General features: G+C 44.5%; 1 protein-coding gene across 8 annotated transcripts in view; it reads left to right on the plus strand.

Annotated features, from left to right (window-relative positions):
• The first annotated feature begins 849 nt into the window (after positions 1-849).
• pcdh7b (protocadherin 7b) overlaps positions 850-19,360 on the plus strand; it is a 119,050-nt gene continuing 100,539 nt past the window's right edge. For 7 of the 8 annotated variants that reach the window (XR_013096898.1, XM_024806343.2, XM_004562690.4 and 4 more), the window contains exon 1: positions 850-4,902. Coding sequence is in view for 7 of the 8 variants with exons in the window: in XM_024806343.2 (XP_024662111.1) it covers positions 1,828-4,902 (3,075 nt within the window). In the remaining variant the exon portion in view is untranslated. The remainder of the gene's footprint in view (positions 4,903-19,360) is intronic. The other variant, XM_004562689.4, reaches the window with a different exon arrangement.

The following is a 19,360-nucleotide window of genomic DNA, read 5'->3' on the forward strand; positions in this document are numbered from 1 at the left end:
TAACGAAACCCTTTGCTGCGATCGTCTGGATAGCCATGCAGGGCTGATCTATTTATTTTCCTTTTTTGGGGGGGTCTTATTCCCTCTTTGTGGAAATGAATTCATAGACACGGTCTCTCACATTCCTGGACGCTGAGCGGACTGAGCAACACGCAGCCGAAAGACACGGAGCTTGCCGCGTCGGAGAGCACAGCCACTGGAGACCACACGCATTCGTATAAGTAACCACAGGGAAACCACAGCTCTGCGCACACAGGAAGCCCTGTCCCGTCTCTCCTGTCCTGCTGCTGCTGTCGTGTTAAAACCCGAGAACTTACACTGTCTGATTTTTTTGTTTTACCACGCAAGTTGTAACATGTGTAGGTAACATTGAAACCGATCACTTGTGTCGGTCTGGCAGTGCGTAAAAGTTGCACTCTGGATTTGCGTTCCGGGTAATCTCATGCAGCACAGGGTGGAAAATAGTATAAGAGCGGTACTTCAAGATTTTCAAATCACAGTTTGTTTTGAATCTGATCTCTCGCCATAGCCACAACATAGGATGTTAATGGATTAATACGAAGCATCCGAGAGATCCTCGCAAAGTGCCGAGCCACGTCTCGAGAAAACACCGATGAAAACGAACGTCTGAGTGCATGTTCCTCATATGTCTCCCCCTTTATTATTATTATTATTTTTCCTAATATTGCCTGCTGGCCTCTAGACCTGGCGATCGAGACTTTAAGTCCGACCCTGTTTACGTGCGCTGCTGGAGTAGGGGGGGAGAAGCGAACGGAGGAGGGGGTGGAGAGAGGGAGAGAGAGAGGGGGGAAAGAGAGAGACTGCAATATCATTTGTGAATCCCTCTCACAGTGCTGCAGATAGGGGCTGCCAACACACGCGGCGCGTCTGCAGGTGTGGGAACAGGAGGGATATGTTGGACAAAGTGAGAAATTAAACCAACCGCTTCCCAATAACTGCTTCGGATGTACATTCCATCTTTGTTTTGTTTTATTTTGTATATGTATTTTTTCTATTTTTAATATTACCCTGATTTTTTTCCAGTAGGTTACACATTCGTGCAGCAAGCTGGTAAAAAAGAAGCGAAAGAGATAGAGCGAGAGTACTATTCTGCTAGTTGCAAGTGACTTGGAGGAAGACAGCCGGACAGGTAATTTCTGCCTTACGTTCGTATCGCCGAGCTCAAGACAGTTAACGAGCTGTTAACACAGTCGGCCGGGTGATGACTTGTCTGAACTGAGCGGGCATTTAAATGATCTTCTGACATATATGGACATATCACCGGACAGAGGAATACAGAGGAATACTGGAGCCTCACCCAAAAATTAAAAGAGCGGGAGCGAGAGAGAGGAGCGTCTACAAACTGTGAGTAAAACGGAGCGGCTTGGACTGAATCTACTTTCTGGTTATTTGATGCTCGGACTATAACGTTTCGGCTTTTTTTTTTTTTTTTACACGCATGACATTCAGATATTTTGGGAGGAGGGGGCCACTGTCCGGGGCGCACGGAGAATCCGGCTTGTTCTCTACATCACTTTAAAACAAACAAACAGAAAATACTAAAAGAAAGGAAGGAGAGACATTCGAAGGAGGGAAAGCAGAGGAGAGCTGGGTAAGCCCGTGCGTTTGCCGATTTTTTTTCACTGCAGCAGGAGAAAAGTCCGGGAGGATGAAGTCTCACGCATCCCAGACCAGAAGGCTTCGCTCTGAATGAAAGCGATATTTCCTTCCCATATTCGGACTTTCTATTAGTGATTTTTTTTTCACTTATTATTAAAGTGGACATTTTTTTCCTCTCCATTCCCCCTTCCTTCTCTGGGCTGAACAATGAGGACTACTGGTGCAGTGGACTATTTGTACTATTGCATGCTCATCTTGCAGCTTGTGCATCAGCCCGCTGCCAAGCAAGTGCTCCGGTACCGTTTAGCTGAAGAGGGACCAGCAGATGTCAGAGTAGGGAACGTAGCCACCGACCTGGGCATTGTCGCCGGGTCCGGTGAGGTGACGTTCACCCTCGAATCCGGGTCCGATTTTTTCAAGATAGACAACATTACAGGTGAGCTCTCCACCAACGAGAGGCGGATAGACCGTGAAAAACTGCAGCAGTGCCAAATGATATTTGATGAAAACGAATGTTTTATTGATTTTGAAGTGTCGGTGATAGGACCAGCGCAGAGCTGGGTCGACCTCTTTGAGGGAAAAGTCATCATATTAGATATAAACGATAACACCCCGTCTTTCCCTTCCCCTGTCCTGACACTTTCTGTGGAGGAAAACAGACCCATTGGAACCCTTTATCTGCTGCCCACAGCCACAGACAGAGATTTTGGCAGAAATGGAATAGAGAGATATGAGCTCATTCAGGACAATGGGGAGAATTCAAGGCGATTGGGGTCTTCTGGGGATTCGTTTTCAGGAAAGAGGAGATTTGAGGAGGGAGCGAGCAGGAGCAGTGTCTTTGAACTGCAAGTTGCTGACACTACTGATGGAGAGAAGCAGCCTCAACTCATCATTAAGGGGGCCCTTGATAGGGAACAGAGAGACTCCTATGAGCTTACACTGCGTGTTAGGGATGGAGGAGATCCCCCTCGCTCCTCTCAGGCCATTCTTAGAGTAATGATAACTGATGTGAATGACAACAGCCCTCGGTTTGAGAAAAGTGTGTATGAGGCTGACCTGCCTGAAAACAGCTCCCCTGGCGCCCCCATACTCCAGCTCAAAGCGGCTGACGCAGATGTGGGGGTTAATGGTCAAATAGAATATGTGTTTGGGGCAGCCACAGAGTCAGTAAGGAGACTGCTGAGGTTGGATGAGAGCACGGGGTGGCTGAGTGTGTTGCACCGCATTGACCGTGAAGAAGTGAGCCAACTGAGGTTTACAGTAATGGCCCGTGACCGAGGCCAGCCACCCAAGATGGACAAGGCCACAGTGGTGCTGAACATCAAGGATGAGAACGACAACGTGCCTGCTATAGAAATTCGGAAAATTGGACGCATTTTCTTAAAAGACGGGATAGCCAATGTGGCTGAGGATGTGGTGGTGGACACACCCATTGCTTTAGTTCAGGTGTCAGATCGTGACCAGGGGGAAAATGGCATAGTGACTTGCACAGTGGTAGGAGATGTGCCCTTTCAGCTCAAACCGGCCAGTGAGATGGAGGGCGAGCAGAATAAAAAGAAATATTTTCTCCACACGTCTGCACAACTGGACTTTGAGGCAACACAGGAATACAATGTGGTCATAGTGGCCGTGGACTCTGGGAGCCCCAGTCTGGCGAGTAATAACTCTCTTCTCGTCAAAGTGGGCGACACTAATGACAACCCTCCTATCTTCAGCCAGAATGTAGTAGAGGTTTCGTTTCCGGAAAACAATGCACCAGGTGAGAGGGTGACAACAGTGAAAGCCATAGATGCAGATAGTGGGAGGAATGCTGAAATAGCCTATTCCCTAGACTCATCAGTAAATGGGATTTTCTCTATTGATGCAGACAGTGGAGACATCCGAGTAAACACCATTCTGGATAGAGAGCTAACAGAGCGCTACGAATTCAAAGTGATAGCCAAAGATAAGGGCATAAACACCCTTCAGGGTTCTGCAACAGTAGTCGTCCTTGTGGCCGACAAGAATGACAATGAGCCAAAGTTCATGCAGGATGTTTTCACCTTTTATGTCAAAGAGAACCTTGATCCTAACAGCCCAGTTGGCATGGTTACAGTAATCGATGCAGATAAAGACCAAAATGCAGAAATGGGCCTCTTTATTGAGGAAGAGGAGGACATTTTCTCTATCGAGAATGAAACCGGGACTATTTTTTCCACCTTGTCCTTTGACCGAGAACAGAAAGGTACCTACACATTCCGCGTCAAGGCTGTGGATGGAGGTGAGCCTCCCAAATCTGCCACCGCCACAGTTTCACTCTTTGTCATGGATGAAAATGACAATGCTCCATCTGTCACTTTCCCAATAAACAGCTCCTACACCCTTCTTCCTCCCTCCACTAACATCAGAACTGTGGTCAGAACCGTCACAGCTAGTGATGCAGATACTGGCATCAATGCGGTCCTGAACTTCAGCATCATTGGGGGTAACCCCTTCAGACTTTTTGAGATTGATGCAGAGAGAGGGGTGATTTCGCTAATGGCAAAGCTGGAGCAGAAGCATCATGGCCTCCACAGACTGGTGGTTCAGGTGAATGACAAGGGGCAGCCTTCGCAGAGCACCACCACACTAGTTCATGTGTATGTTAACGAGACACTTTCCAACTCCTCAGCTGTGGAGGCCCAGGTGGCTAAGAGCCTGAGCACATCTCTGAACACCAACATCGCCGGCGACCCCAACTATGACCTAAGCAAACAGCGGTTAAGTATTGTAATTGGAATAGTTTCAGGCATCATGACAGTCATCCTCATCATTCTTGTTGTTGTCATGGCCCGTTATTGCCGCCCAAAGAACAAGAACGGTTATGAAGCTGGCAAAAAAGACCATGAAGACTTCTTTACACCACAGCAGCATGACAAATCTAAGAAACCCAAGAAAGATAAGAAGAAACAAAAGTCCAAACAGCCGCTCTACAGCAGCATTGTCACTGTAGAGGCCTCGAAACCCAACGGGCAGCGCTATGACGGCGTCAACGAGAAGCTGTCCGACAGCCCTGGCATGGGCCGCTACCGTTCAGTCAACGGAGGGCCGGGAAGCCCAGATCTGGCCCGGCACTACAAGTCCAGCTCGCCACTGCCCACAGTGCAGCTTCACCCGCAGTCGCCGACAGCTGGAAAAAAGCACCAGGCAGTTCAGGACCTGCCCCCTGCCAATACCTTTGTTGGCACCGGAGATAACATTTCCCTTGGATCTGACCACTGCTCTGAATACAGCAGTCAAACTATCAACAAGTACAACAAACAGGTAAGAAGACACATTTCAGTGTTCTTTTGTCTCCCTCCACTACTCTTAAATGTCTTCTGCTTTTTCCTCTTAGTGTTCTCTCTCCCATAATGCTTTCTGACAGGGCTAGTCTCAGTAGTCTTGTTGCCTTTATGGTGCTAATGTGTGTCAAGTTAGCGGTATTGATCTGTTTTGGTTTGGAGTGCCATTCACATGTAATATTGAAAGGAAAGAGAAAGGGTTTAGATTAGCTCAGGAAAGGATACTGTTACAACTTAACCAAATGTCCGACTATTTTGGACTTTTATCTCAGCGTGTTAAGCTGCCTTTTCCGTCATGGGTGTCACAACTCTTAACCTTGGCAATATGTGTTAGAAAACTGTAGACAGCTCACATAAGGATTTGGTTTGCAGTTATTTTATCCCAGAGGGGCGCATGCATGGCAGGGGCTGGCTGCACTCCCCTCTGCCCTGCCCTCTGTCTGAGACAAGGCTACCTTTTCTTCTCATGCAAGGGAGGAAAAAAAATGAACAAAGGCAAAAGAAAAAGGGAAAAGGTAGATGCAACACAAATGTGGCTTTGTTAGGGCTCTGAGTCACTTTGAGAGAATCTACTTGACTAAGAACATCTGGCCCCGAGTCACATTAACATCACGGTGTGCTTCAAGGTCTGCATCAATTCATTGACCTCGCAGTGAAAACTGACACTTTTATATCAACTCCCATGTTGTGCTTCAGCTTCACATCCTCCGTCTTTTCTTTTCATCCATGTTTATAAATGTATGCCGTCTTGTACCTGCTGCTCTTTCTCTTCCACACGTATCCGCCCTCCACTCGTCTTTCCCCTTTCATGTTTCCTTTTTCTTTTGCCTTGCTTCCCCCCCCCTCCCCCCACCTTTAATTCTCTTCTTTCTTTCACAGCACAGACAGAACTTGTAGGTGACGCTATTAGATTTTTAAAGTTGAGGAAGTGTGCGCTTTTATGGACTCGGTCATTATATTTCTCTGGCTGCTTTTGCACTGTTAGGTGAAGCAACAGCGAGGAATCAAAGATAATACTTAATGAAGCCAGCTTATTTGCGTTTTCGTGAAAAAGAACACCATTGTATTTTTCCTTTTTTTTTCCTATGGAAGTCTAATGAATTATTGATCTTTCTTTTACTTTGTGTCAGCACTACTCCTTTTGAAATCGGTAGTGTTGCTCGCTTGCTTGCACTTTTTTATTTCCTGGTTTCCCCCTTCTCCTTTAGATATCTTTGTTCTTGCTTATATTCTTCCCCTTCCCCTCTAACTCTTCCTTGGACCTTTGTAGAACTCCCTTGCATGTCTTGCATCCACCTGTGCCGCCTCCCCCCCCCCCCCCCCCCCGTAGCTCTTCCTCTCCCTCTATTTATTCCAGCCTCATCCACATCTTAGCCCGCACAGCCCAACTCCTTTTTTCCCCTACAGAGCTTTCTTTTTTAATCTTTACTGTCATCTCTCTATGCCCTTCTCTCCTTCCCCTCTGTATTTCTCCCCTTCAAATCATTTCAGCCCTCTTTTAACTTCTCTTCCTTCTCTTTCCCTGCTCTGTCTCTAACAGCCTCTAATATAGTGCATTCACTGAGCTGCTTCCCAGAGTGTGAGGAGTGCTGTTGTTTTCGGATGTCTCCTGCATAATTAAAAGGGCACTCTATTTGCTGCTGCGGCAGCGGCATGTATTGTGTGTCACTATGCTCCACTTATATAATTATTTATTTACTCTCTACATTAATGCACCGCTAACTTTTATGGACTGTGCATTTCTTACCATCCAGCATCTTGGAGGAGGAAAAACAACAACAATCTGCAGCGCATTTTTAAAATGTATTTCTTTATTTTTTGATTCACAGGTGCTTAATTTTGGAACCCAAATGGCATTAAAATGGTACAAAATGTGCTTAGTGCTCTACTGGGCAATAACATCTAAGATCACTGTGTCATATAGCTGGTTTATCATTGAATATACAACTTATAGCATGTGTTCAAATTTCCATTTATGCCCTCTGGGCTCAGTGAATACTTACTGTTGATGCATTCAGTTTGGGTCATAAGGACATAATTAAATGGCTACACAAGAGAGCTAACTGAAGAGAAGGTGTGTGCTCATGTGCTCCAATTATGGCATTAAACAGCCACCTCTGTATGAGATTAAGTAGTGAAGCGGTCACGCTCTTGATTTTAAGATCACTGCATCTAAAAATATTCTGTTGTCTGGCGAGTGCTTCTGAGGCTAAGGACATAATGAAACACTCTAGGAAACTCGTGCGCCTCGCTTATGGGAACAAGTTGTGCACAAAAAAAGTGTTAGAAAATGATAAGATCAAAGAATGCTGCTTTTTTTTTATCACGTTTCATACATTTTTAGACCTAAACTCATGTTCCTGAGCTAATTTAAATGTCAGATTGACCCTTTTTTCACATTTGGCCACAATTAGTTTCTTGTAACTCTCTTTCGGAACATTTGTCACCGTGCACGTGTTTTGTTACGCACACACATACACACAAAACCTTTCTTTCTGGCTTTTTTTTATCCATCTGTGGGAAGAAATAGAGACGGGCGCAAGAATGACGGCCCTGTTAGCGGTATAGAGAATGGCCCCCACTGTTTCACAAGGGACTTGGGGTTGGGTGGAAAGACAGAGAGAAGGACAGCGAGAGAGGGAGAAAAGTGCTGACCACTGACTGTAATGTCGGAGGTATCGGGTTCCATCTTTCTCCCTTCTCGCTCTCCTAATCTTACAGTAACCGCACAGGCAACCTGCTCGGGCAGGTAACCAGGCAACTGAGGAAGTTTATCAGTGAGGCGAACCTTTCTTTTTAGCCCGACAGACATTTAAAGAGTCATTAAGTTGAGCTAACTGTGAGGGAGAAGCCAGCGTGTCACCCAGCTGCTGCTGAGTTTGAACAGGAGCAGCAGCAGACCTGACATTTCATCTCTTCCTGTCACTCCATTGATTGCAGCTTATGTCATTTGTAATTGTCTTTATTTTCTTCTTCTTCTTCTTTTTTTTTTTGCTATATGCGCACAACATTATGCGTGGTCTAACTGCTCCTTATATACGCACGGCCAAGCCATTCCATCCAAAGGCTGATGAGAAGCGCATTCACTTAACAGAACACTTAACTTTATTACTTTTGGCAGTAGCTTCTGTTCTGCGCAGCGGCAAAAAAATAATACCATCCAACCTTGTGAGGAATGAAATCACTTAGTCACTGAATTAGCACAAGCCATCAGCTTTTGTTTTATCATTACACTTCAAAGCGGCGCTCGTGCCCAGGTGGATCACTTTTAATCAGTAGTGAGCCACAGCAGCTTGTATTCTCTGTTCTTGCAGCGTAGCCCCTCAGGGCAGTCAAAGCCGCCGTCCAACCACTTACACCAGGTTATCTTGCCTCGGGGCTGATGCGGCAAGCATAACTGGACGCTGCCCTTAACCCGGCTTCCCCGGTGCTCGTCTCGTGCACTCCGGCCAGCTGTTCCTCCTGCACCTCTCCTGCACGAGCTGAATATGGCCGCGAAGCATCTGATTTGCATAGGGCAAACCCTCGCCCCTCTGCACTTATATAAGACAAACAATATCGCCATGCAAATGGAGGTCACTTGGGTGGTGGTTGTAGCCAAAACATAGGATGCGATTGCCCTTCAGACTCTAAGACGTTCAGGAAACCAATATGGAAATGTAGCTTTTTGCCTACGGCATCATTTGTTTTAACTTAGGAAATGTAGCTGCCTAAACACCTGTAAAAACCCACAAGTGCACCAATTTAAACTGACAAAGGATCAGTTAGCCTCTATATTAATGCTTGCATTTAGGATCATGTAATCATGTCTCTGATTTCAGCCCACTGCGTGTGTTTTTTGTATTCTAAATACACATATACAGGCATCAAACTCTCATAAGTGGGAGCTAGTGACTCATTCAGCTCAGTAAGACAATTACTTGCTAAAAGGTTCTGCTGAGTCTGTCAGAACTTTAACAGGTTTAGTCATGCCCCAGTCTCCATCTAATTGTTGATTCAGGTCACTTATTTTGCTTTGTTATAATGTGAGCCAGACAGTTGCAAAATCAGGTAAGCAGATAGCTGGGCATGTGGCTGGTTGATATAATCAGATCAGATTTCGACTGAGCCAGATCATGAAAATTGATTGTTCAGATTTAACCGCGGGATATTATTATTTTAGAATTTGACATACATTATGAAAACAACCCATAATGCATTTGGGGATTGTGTATTTTTGGTTCTGTCAGATGACTGTTCTGCTTAATAAAAAAGAAAAAAAAGGAAACTGAAGCATTAAATACATTGCTTTATTGCACAGCTCTACGTCCTTTCATTTAAAACCACTTAGAGTCGACCCTCACTGCTGGCTGTTCTACCTGCTGTTCTTTGCTCAGCTAGCATCCCACACTGTGATATGTAATTGCCTTTAGAGTGCTGCTATTCGAGATTTGGTAATCTTGCGTCCGTGCACTTCGGTCTAATGCTGCTTTGAAAAACTGGCACAAAACTAAGTTGGATTTTCTGATCCCAGACACGGGATTTCCAAACGCACATCATTAGGACCCAGATTAAACATTTCTGGCCAACTGGCACCATTATCAAATTAGCAAAACTGGTAATGAAAACATTTCAGCTTCACAGAAATTTCCAACAGAATGCCAAAAATGGTGGGAAAAATGAATAATCTTGAAATCTTGTCTTTAGTAAGAAATAAGATAATGTGCAATGAGCTGGTTTGTTTAATGCCTCATTATTATTATTAGTGCTCGTCCTTTCTACTGCTGACTGTGTCTAATTTGATCAAAATTGTTTTGGATCTATTACGGCTTAATTCAATCTACGGCTGCTCGGGCTTTTGTTGTTTATGTTCCTAAAGGAAAATGGAGGGAGTAAGAGAGCTCAGTAATACTCATGAAACTGCAGCGGGCAGCATTTTCTGGTATAATGTGGTTTGGTGATTTGAATGCACTCGCTCTAAGGCAATTACTAATCTAAGGATTAGACTTACCTGATATATGGGCAGAAAATGGTGGCGACTGAGAGAAAAAGGCAGGGAGAGATTGCAACGGCTGGTTGCTACAGTGCCTGCTATATTACTCTGCGTAATATTTTAATACTGAGTGTGTTTTTTTTCCTCCCCGCACCTCCTTTACTTATAGCACGAAAGCATTTCTTCATTTCTTTCCCCCTTCTTCTTCACCTCCCTCTTTTCTTTGCATATGGCAGCGAGCACATAAAAAATCGCAGCGCTTGCCATCACGGAGGGCAAAAAAGCTTCGACTCACCTGCAACGTTTGTCACGATAACATGGGGGGAGTGAAGTGAGGGAGGCGAGAAAAAAACAAAAAGACGAGAAATTTAAGCCGCGTGCCACCTTGATTGCTCTCCACGCTGCTGATTGTAAGTGGCAGTGTCGAGGATGCCACCTTCTCCTCGCCGCTTCTTTCAATTTGATGTCATCGAAAATGGAATTTCATTTCATACTCGGCAGCGATCACATTAGATAGGGCTTACCAGGATAAAGCCGATTCATATTTGCAGATTTGCTTTTCCTGTGGCACTATCAATCACCGCGCGCTCGCCATATTGCACACTTGTTTTTCACGGCAATTGTTCTGAGGAGTTTGTACAGTAAATTGACTTTTACAAGGCTCCCAAGGTTTATGATATGCTATGCTAGCCTCGTTGCTTTCCCCGTTACTGTCCCCTCGTATCGACTCCACAGGCCGGAGCTCAGCTAAATGAGAACAGCACTTAACTCTACTGCTGTGCTGCTACACCCCCCCCAGTAAGTTCCCTGTTGACAGGTTGGCTCACAACACAGATCAAAAAGTAAGAGGGGCTGTTTGTGAGACTAATAGGCAGAACAATAGCTTACTGTGACATTGCACCTCATCAAAATTGCAACAGCGTCTGGCAGGTACATAATAATGTGGGGGGGGAAAGGTCACAGGTCATTTGGTCTCTTGGTGTTGATTCAGTTCATTTTAGTGTATGAACAGGCGCTTCCCTTTGCTCCCACAACCACCTGTCGGGGAGGGGTGGTGATTTAAAACCCCATCCAGCATCAGCCATGTTGTCACATGTGGCCTTCATGAAAATGAGAATAAGAGCCGTGAAAGCCAGACACGCCCATCCATAATTTACCCCTAAGTGCCACCCTTTGCCACCGGCAGGCAACTGTAAAGCTCCTCAGGGCAAAAGTGAACTTGTTTATTAAGCTGACAGGTGGAGAAAAAGAGGCTTTAACTGGCATGCGGTCTCCCAGCTGGGCAGAGGAAGGATGCTGGACTTAGTAAGACAATGTGTGTGCGTGTCTGTGTGTGTGTGCGTGTGTATATATCTCATGGTGTCGACAGGGGGAAAGTTGACAAGTTCAAAGATGTAATTGGACCGTATTTAATAAGTAGAGCGTTCATTCTGGATTCAGTTTTTTGTTGTTTTTTTGGTTTTTGCACCTGTTCTGTCTTTCTTCCCACATTTTTAAAAGTCCTTTTTTCGTGTTGAAAATCTGTTGAAATATTAAGATGGACAGAGACCTCCTGACTGCATAAGACAAAGTAAGAATTGTCCACGATAAATAATGCATCCAAAGGCTTTGTTGTTGTTTTTTTTTCCTTTTCTTTTCTTTCCAAAGGATTTGCCTTTTTATTAACAGGCTGCAGTCATGCATATTTACTAAGCAGCAGACTATAATGGATATGACTTGACTTGGGTAGGGGAGGAATAGGACAGCTTGACTGCTTCTATTAGCCCTGTTTTGGTGCGGCTCCCACCATGTGGCCCCCAAATGAGATTATATGTGTATGAAACAGGAGGCAGAGCACTCACCGACCATCCATCAAAGCCTGGGGGGACCTGTGTGAAAGTTTGTGCATGTGTACTCAGTGGGTTCGCTCACTGTGTTGATGCATGTGTGCATTTGTTAGGGTGTGATAAAGTGTGTGGGTGTACAGTATGCACGTGTGTGTGTGTGTGTGTGTGTTTATGCATCCTGCGAGGACTGGAGAAGAGAGCAAACGGGGGCCTCCGCAGTTCAGCCTCTCCATCATCCTGCACGCCAGGCACACGCGTAGCGACATGCCTGAGAGGGTTTCAATATCCTGTGTATGTGTGTTTGTGTGCCTGCGAAGCTGTGTTTACCCAAGGAATGCAGTTCATTATATTTGTATGTGTGTCTGGTTATTACATATACTCTCTACACACATGCGTAAAGAAGCAGATGGAGAATGAAGGCGGGGGCAATACTTTATCTACACCTTTTAAAAATCCACAACAAGCTCCAGCAGTCCGGGTGTTGATAGCGCGCCTTTTTTCGTGGCTCTCAGCAATCACAAGTGCAAAGGACTTGGAACTTCTTCGCCCCGGCTGAGCTAATTATTGCAACGCCAGCGCGTATATATTTACCCTTTTCAGCTTAAACGTTCGCAGTTCCACGTATATTAAGTCCTGCAGATATGCTTGGAGGAAAGAAAAAAAAAAGCTGAAATATTCATTAGCAAAGTACTGGCAGGGGCAGCAGAAGCCCCTGTATCGATGGGACCTTACCTGGCAGAGAGCAGGCTATTAGCCAGGCCCGATAAATCTTGTCAGAGGCTGGAAGAATCTGCCTGCCTGCTGAAGAATGAAGGTCACGGGGCAGCTGGAGTTACGACCGGCCTCGCGAGGTAGCTGCTACCAAATCAGCTGAAATATGAAGTACAGCTAGCTTCTTTTTTTTTTTTGAAAAAGCAAATTTTTCAATTTGCCTCTTTCTTGGTGTACAGTTCCCTCTGATAGCTTCTTTCTCTGTGCTGCATAGAGCTATGTGAATAAGTGCTTCCTACGTGCATTTAAAAAAAATCTCGTCTTTGTACTCGTGTTATCATGAAGTAGAAGCATTGACAGCAATTTGAGACCAATCCAGTTTTTGTTCTGTGGCATCAGTAGTGTATGATTTCATAATCAGTATTTATTTATTTATTTTTTTAGAATTGAAGCAATTATTCAGTTGTTATGGACAGAAAATCAAGCATAACAGACAACCACAGTTTCAGTCTCGTGGCAGCGTAGGGTCTCTAACTTACATTATAAAGCACTTTGAGGGGACTGTGGTGATTTGACGCTATATAAATGAAACTGTATTGAATAGAATCTTGCATGTTCCTGTTAAAACGGAGTTTTTCCTTCCCACTGTTGCCAAGTGCTTGCTCATAGGGGTCATCTGTTGTGGTTTTCTCTGTATTATTGTAGCGTCTTTACCTTACAATATAAAGCACCTCACATACCGACTTTTGTGATTTGGCGCATGTAAAAAAAGATGAACTAAAAGCATTTTTCTAATAATATCTTTTAGTTTTAGAACTTTGTTTGAGAAAAATGAGAAAAATCAGTCTGAAGAAGTTAATTTGGGCTTTTGGGAAATGACTAGGCTTCACTAGATCAATAATAATCAAAATACAATCTGTTGCGCCTTAGTTACCATTGGAGTAATGGGTCTGCGATTCAAATATGTGTTCATAACTTTCGTGATGATACAGCGCTTCTGTGGTAGATTTTGCTGATTAAAAAGAAAAGAAAAGAAAAAGATGTCTTGACTAAAAAGCAGTTAAAGTTTTTGCACAGCTCTGTATCATCCTTCAAGAATAAACGGCACTGTTTATAGTCTGACACCAGCCCTTGTGCGTTGTGTGTATATACTTCCTCGACCGGCGCTGTTGGAAACTGCAATATAAAGCAAAGACGACTGGCTTTAGTCAGACAAATTCTACTGTGGATTGAGGAGCTCCAGACATTTAATATGGTTTCATGTATTGATTTGCGGCACCTTGCCCTATAGCCTGTTTATTATCTTGCTTTGGTTTCACCTTTTACTATTTTTCTGACAGAATCTCAGGAGATTGAGTCCTCCCAGTTATTTCTCCTCCGCTCTTATCGGCAACAAAGTTCTTGATAGCGACTACACATTAGTCTCTCTCTCAAACTTTGCACTGGGCAAACAACTGGCCTGCTGTTTAGGTTCGCCGATGAGTGGGCGACCCCAGGTGCTTGAATAATAAGAACGTGTTCTGAGCTGTGGCTTTTGCTCAGTTTTCTTCGATTATGGAGGAGAGACAAACGGGGGGTTGTAATCAAGACTGAAAGACTGGCCTTTGACAAGGTTCATTTACTCTTTGAGTTGTTCCAGTGCAACACTTGGGACGCAAAAGCTAATTTTAAATTACAGAGTGGATTCAGTGGTGAGAAGTGCCTTGAGGGGGAGCCGGTCCACAGAGTCAGGGTGGGGGGAAATAAGGGAATGTTGTTACATTTGTTGCCATTCGGGTCGAGGTTGATGAGGTCTGGGATTGGGGAGAAAGGCGAGGAAACCAATCAAACTGACATGTCCGGGGCAGCGAGATTATTAGAATAATGGTAAACAAAGCAGCTTAAACATGACTGGGTTTTTCCTGTTTTTTGTTTTTTTTTGTGCCTCAACTTTATTCCTCACCCAGCATTTGCTTATTAAGCTTCACTTTACGTCAGATTCATCACTTTTAATCTGCATGTAATGATATATTAATAACAGTCTTCAGTGGAAGGAGGCAAACTGCTGTGAGCGTAAGTGTATAAAGGAAGCCTATCACACAGTGAAGGGCTCTTATGAACTGGTGACGTGAGGGGAGCTCAAAGTGACATCGACAAGCGGCAAAGTGCCTACACGGGTGACATTTACAAGTGCGTCGCGGAGATCCCCAGCTGGACTTAGAGGGAAGATTGTTACTTTCTGTTTAATCACCATCAGAATTCTGCGGGTGCTGCATCAAATGTTTGAGTAGCGCAGATTACTCTCCCCCGTGAAGCCAATTGCGGGCAATCGTTTGATGTCTACGCAAATGTGCTTAACATGCATAACCGTTCCTGCCTCCCTTCCCTTCCTCTGCACATTTGAAAGATTTACGTCGGGGTGTGAGCATGTGTGTGTGCCTACACTTTAAAGTCTCTTTGAATAAGCTTTTCTTTGCAGAAGCAGCCTCTTCTTCTCTGTGAATTGGGGACATGACATGACAATTGGAGACCTTGTAATTTATGTTTAAAAATGCCAGCATTATCCGTGCCAGCGTGATTTTGCTTGAACACGAAGGCACACTGGCTAGGGTCCTCAGTCGCTGTTTAAAACCTTATGCCTGTGTTTGCGCAGGAATCCTTGGTGGGCTATCCATTGTTACTATGGCAATATACCTCCGCCGCACTCTTCCCCCACCCACTGCAACTTCTCCCGTGGCCATATGCCTGGAGTTTTTTAAAAGGTTTTCACTGCTCTCTCATCTCGCTTGTACCCGGTAATTCAGACCCACCAGTGCCAAAAGCTGAGCTCAGGGGCAACGTCCTGCTTAAAAAAAAGTCACGGTATTTTAACAGCTTTGGCCCGAAGTTGGATGAGGCGTGGGAACGTCATGTTCTGCTAAACTGTTTTGATAAAGCCATCTGGGCAAGCGGGGAGCATTTCAAAGATGAAGGTCCCTGAACACTAAATTGGCAGCAGTTTGCTTTACTACAGTGGGCTCATCTCTTCTCTGTGTCACATCTCCTTAGGGAACCTTTGGGATTTACTGCCCTTCCCACTTTGAGTTCTTGATTCATGAGATCAAATTAGACAGTGAGAGAACATCAGTGGTTGCACAATGCTTTGCTCTTTAACTCAAGGCCAGTATTTTGGCAAAGCCTCAAATGCGCTCTACTTGCTGGTTAACCATTTCCTACATCTATTTCTGCTCGAAATGTGTGAATCATAATATGAAACTGCTACAGAGAGATTTGAAATACTAGGAGGGACCACTATAGCCAAAAGATGATCGTGAATTCCATCTGCAGTAAATTATACTGGGTGGTATGGCTCTGTTCATGAACTCTGCACATGCAAACTTGCATACTTGGAAAGACCCATCTCACATTTCCATGAGCGTACGTGGAAAGACAGAACCAGGTAGAGCAACGGTAAAAACAGAGCAGGTATCAGTGACAACAGATGTGCCATTGATTCATTCAGACGCAGCATTAAGCCTAGATTACACTTATCCGCTAGGGTACGCTTTGGTCCGATTGATGTAAATTTCATCAGGGTCTGTGCACACATCGCTATACCTATCTTAGTCGTCCACGGTTGCTTTACATTACACTGAACCGACTGCACATGCACCTCAGGCGAAGACCTCAAGTGGACTTTGAAGACGTATAACAGGAATAACAGTCTCCAGAGTTTATTCGGGTCTTGTAGGAGGGTTACAAGGCAGCTTGCAGTTGTGCAGCAATTGTGGGGAAGTTTAAACAACTTAAATAGTTTGCCTTATGTGAGACTGGATAATTTTATGTTTAAAAGGGTAATAGCTGAGGCACCAGCCAATATGGACTGGCCCTGGGATCAGCTGACCTACTGGGATTGCCTGAGCTTAATTTTGTGGCTCAGTTATAAGCACTGTTACAAGTTACAAGAAGAGAGAAAAAATATGCTTGATGTGGCTAAACAACAGCAGTTCCAGCCCTTTTGAGACAAGAAATGCTTCGCAAGGTCGAGCCTATTATTGATGGGACGTATTGAAATCTTGTGTTTTTTAAACATTCCACACAATCTCGTCATGAATCAAGAGATGAAACAAGTTGTCTGTATTTTATTCCATATCTGAGGAGAATGACGACGGAATAGCAATTAATCCAGTGAATGATGGCTGAATAGCAATGAATTCATTCAGGGAGATTAAAGGAACTGGTGTTAAGGATCAAAAAGAAGGAATGGTGAATGCATACAGTGAATGCCTAAGGACTAGAGCGAATGACTAAGTGTGCGTGTGTGTGTGTCCATGTGGTTGTGTTTGTGTACGTAGAGTGAAAGGCAGTAAATCACCCTATCATAACAAGAGGTACACAGGAAGCTCATCAGCCCACAGCTTAAAACCAGAAGCAAGAATAACAGGAGTGAACTCCAGAAGTTGTGTGTTTGTGCAACTGTGCGTGCATGTCTGTATTTGTGTGTGAGTGTGTGTGAATCTAGCTGGAGAGTATCTCTTCACCGTAATGACTCTCGGCAAGCATGCAGCCTAATGAAGTGGGACTTTGCCTGTGTGACGACATGAATGCGCCTGATTGGGAAGTTGCTGCGAAATTGCTCCCAAAGACTACCTGCAGTGTTTGAACACGTTCGCTCCATGTTTTACGCTTGGTGATGATAAACACTCACCTTTGTTTTGTCAAATCTTGCAGTTCCACTACCATTTCATCTTACGCATCTAATCCTGTAAGGAGGTGCTGTATTTCAGTCTCCATAAGACATTGCTAGTGTGCAGAGGCAACTTGAAGAATTCTCTTACAATAATAATATCCCTCCTCCTCGTTCTAGAAAAGCTATAGCTGCCTTTAGGAACACACATTGGCTCCTGTATGATTACTGGCCTCTGCGCCTCTGCAGACTTGGTGTCAAAGCTCATAATGAGCGCTGTGGGCAGTGAGCGCTGGGTTCCTCAGTGCGTGATAAAACGAGGGGCAAAGAAGGTGTCTGTGCATGTTTGTCAGACGTGAGCAACGCTAACACAAGCTGCATTTTACCTGTTCCACCTGCAGCAGCGGCCTGATCTGCTTTGCCTGCTTAGCATGTATCTCACTCCAGGCAAGGCTGCGTGAGAGGCTCAGCTGTTTTTATTAACATCCAGGAGGTATAAAAAGGTTGACGAGGAAGACAACCAGGTAAAAAAAAAAAAAAAGAAAAAAAAAAAGAAACAAGCTCCACTTCATAAACTGCAGCTGATGGAACTGACTAGGCAATGTGTACAGTTTCTTATATATTGCCTCAGCCATCGTGGCTTATTTATACCGCTCATACTTTCAGGCGTTTGTGTGATTTTTCAGCTCTGACTCAAATACGCCGCACGGATATTGTGTGCTGTCAAAATGCAAATGGAATGGCGGCGAAAAACCCACCGCACCCCCCCTGAAAAAAAACACACGCACCCTGTGTCCCTCCCACAATAAGGTTTGATCCGAGAGTGATGCATTGTGGGAGGAAATGGACGCCGCCGCCGCTGCCTCACGTGTTTGCCGTACACAGGCACAATGACAACAACAGTTGCGACAGCACTAGGAGGAGGCCCCTTTTGTACAGCACGAGCTGATACACCGAAAGGGAGTGACAGGTTTGAAAAATTGGCAAACAGTGTTTGCTGGAAGGCTTCCTTGGGGCTTGGGTACCTTTTGAAATCATGTGCGAATGCAGAGGAGTGTGAATGAAAAATAGCTGTGTGATCCTGCCATGTTGCTTCTGTCAAGAACGCGTGATTTTCTATCTTTCTTTCCCTCTCTCACTCCTTCTCCCTCCTTCCCTCCCACAGCTTGCTGTCATCCTCATCTGCCCCTCAAAGCTCACCTCTTTTTCTTCTTCTCCCTTTTCCCCTCTCTCTCTCCGTTTCTCATCATCTCTGTTTTAACGCTCCCATTCTCTTACCAACATGCCCTCCTCCGTCTCTCCTATGTGTTTTTGCTTTTCTCTCGTTCTCACCCCCCCCCCCAACAATCCCCCCCCACGCCCCTGCCCCCCCTCCCTCTGTTCTTCCAGCTTAGCGGACGTGGTTATTTAAGGCTTAGAATCCATAAAACCCGCCTTAGGTGTGTTTGCTTTTGTTACTTTCCCAAAATGGTGCAGTGACTGCCACATTGTTTGCTGTTGATCCTCATTCAGCCACTGCCTGTTAAGAGGAGAGCTTCATGTGGTTTAGCGGTGACTCGCGGCCTTGATGGGGCCCTCCCGTCAGTAGGTTTTAGGTAGCGTACATTCTACCTGCCCCTCACCCTTTTTTTCTTTGCAGCAGGGCTGTAAATGTAAGTTATGATTACTACCTGTGTGCAATACTGCAAATTTCAGTATCGAGCCGATACCAAGTAAATACTGGGCTAATATTCCCGATATCGATAGCAATACTGATACTTTATAAAGGCAGGTTAAGTAGAGGAGAGAAGTGTTCATAATTCCTCAAGTTAATCATCATCAATTTGCTCATTCTGAACACATTTTAATGAGCACGAAAACAGATTTTTTCTTTACTTTACACAATAATTACATCTTTCAGATTTTTCAAGACCTGTCTCTAAGGTGCAACTTCTGTTTTTTAAATGTGTTATAGGCGATAATTAAAACATTTAACCGTCAACACAGTAAGGTTCACACATTTTTCATAGTTCATCTTTGAGGTATATTTTTTCATTTCCAGTTCAGTGGGCTGAATATATTTGAATATATATTATATATTTGTCTCTGTGTACGTAGTCTACATGTACTCTGGATTAATGTTGAAGTCTGACTGCATGAGAAGAGTGTTGTCTGCACCGATGTGTCTCCTTTCTTGATGAACGGATTCAGTGTACTGAACTTAGAGGACAGAATCAAGTCTAGTATCAATCCGATACCAATACCAGCATTTGTATCGATACTAGCATGATTTGTATCGATATGC

The sequence above is a fragment of the Maylandia zebra genome, linkage group LG3 (genome assembly GCF_041146795.1).
Source record: "Maylandia zebra isolate NMK-2024a linkage group LG3, Mzebra_GT3a, whole genome shotgun sequence".
Classification (NCBI taxonomy): Eukaryota; Metazoa; Chordata; class Actinopteri; order Cichliformes; family Cichlidae; genus Maylandia; species Maylandia zebra.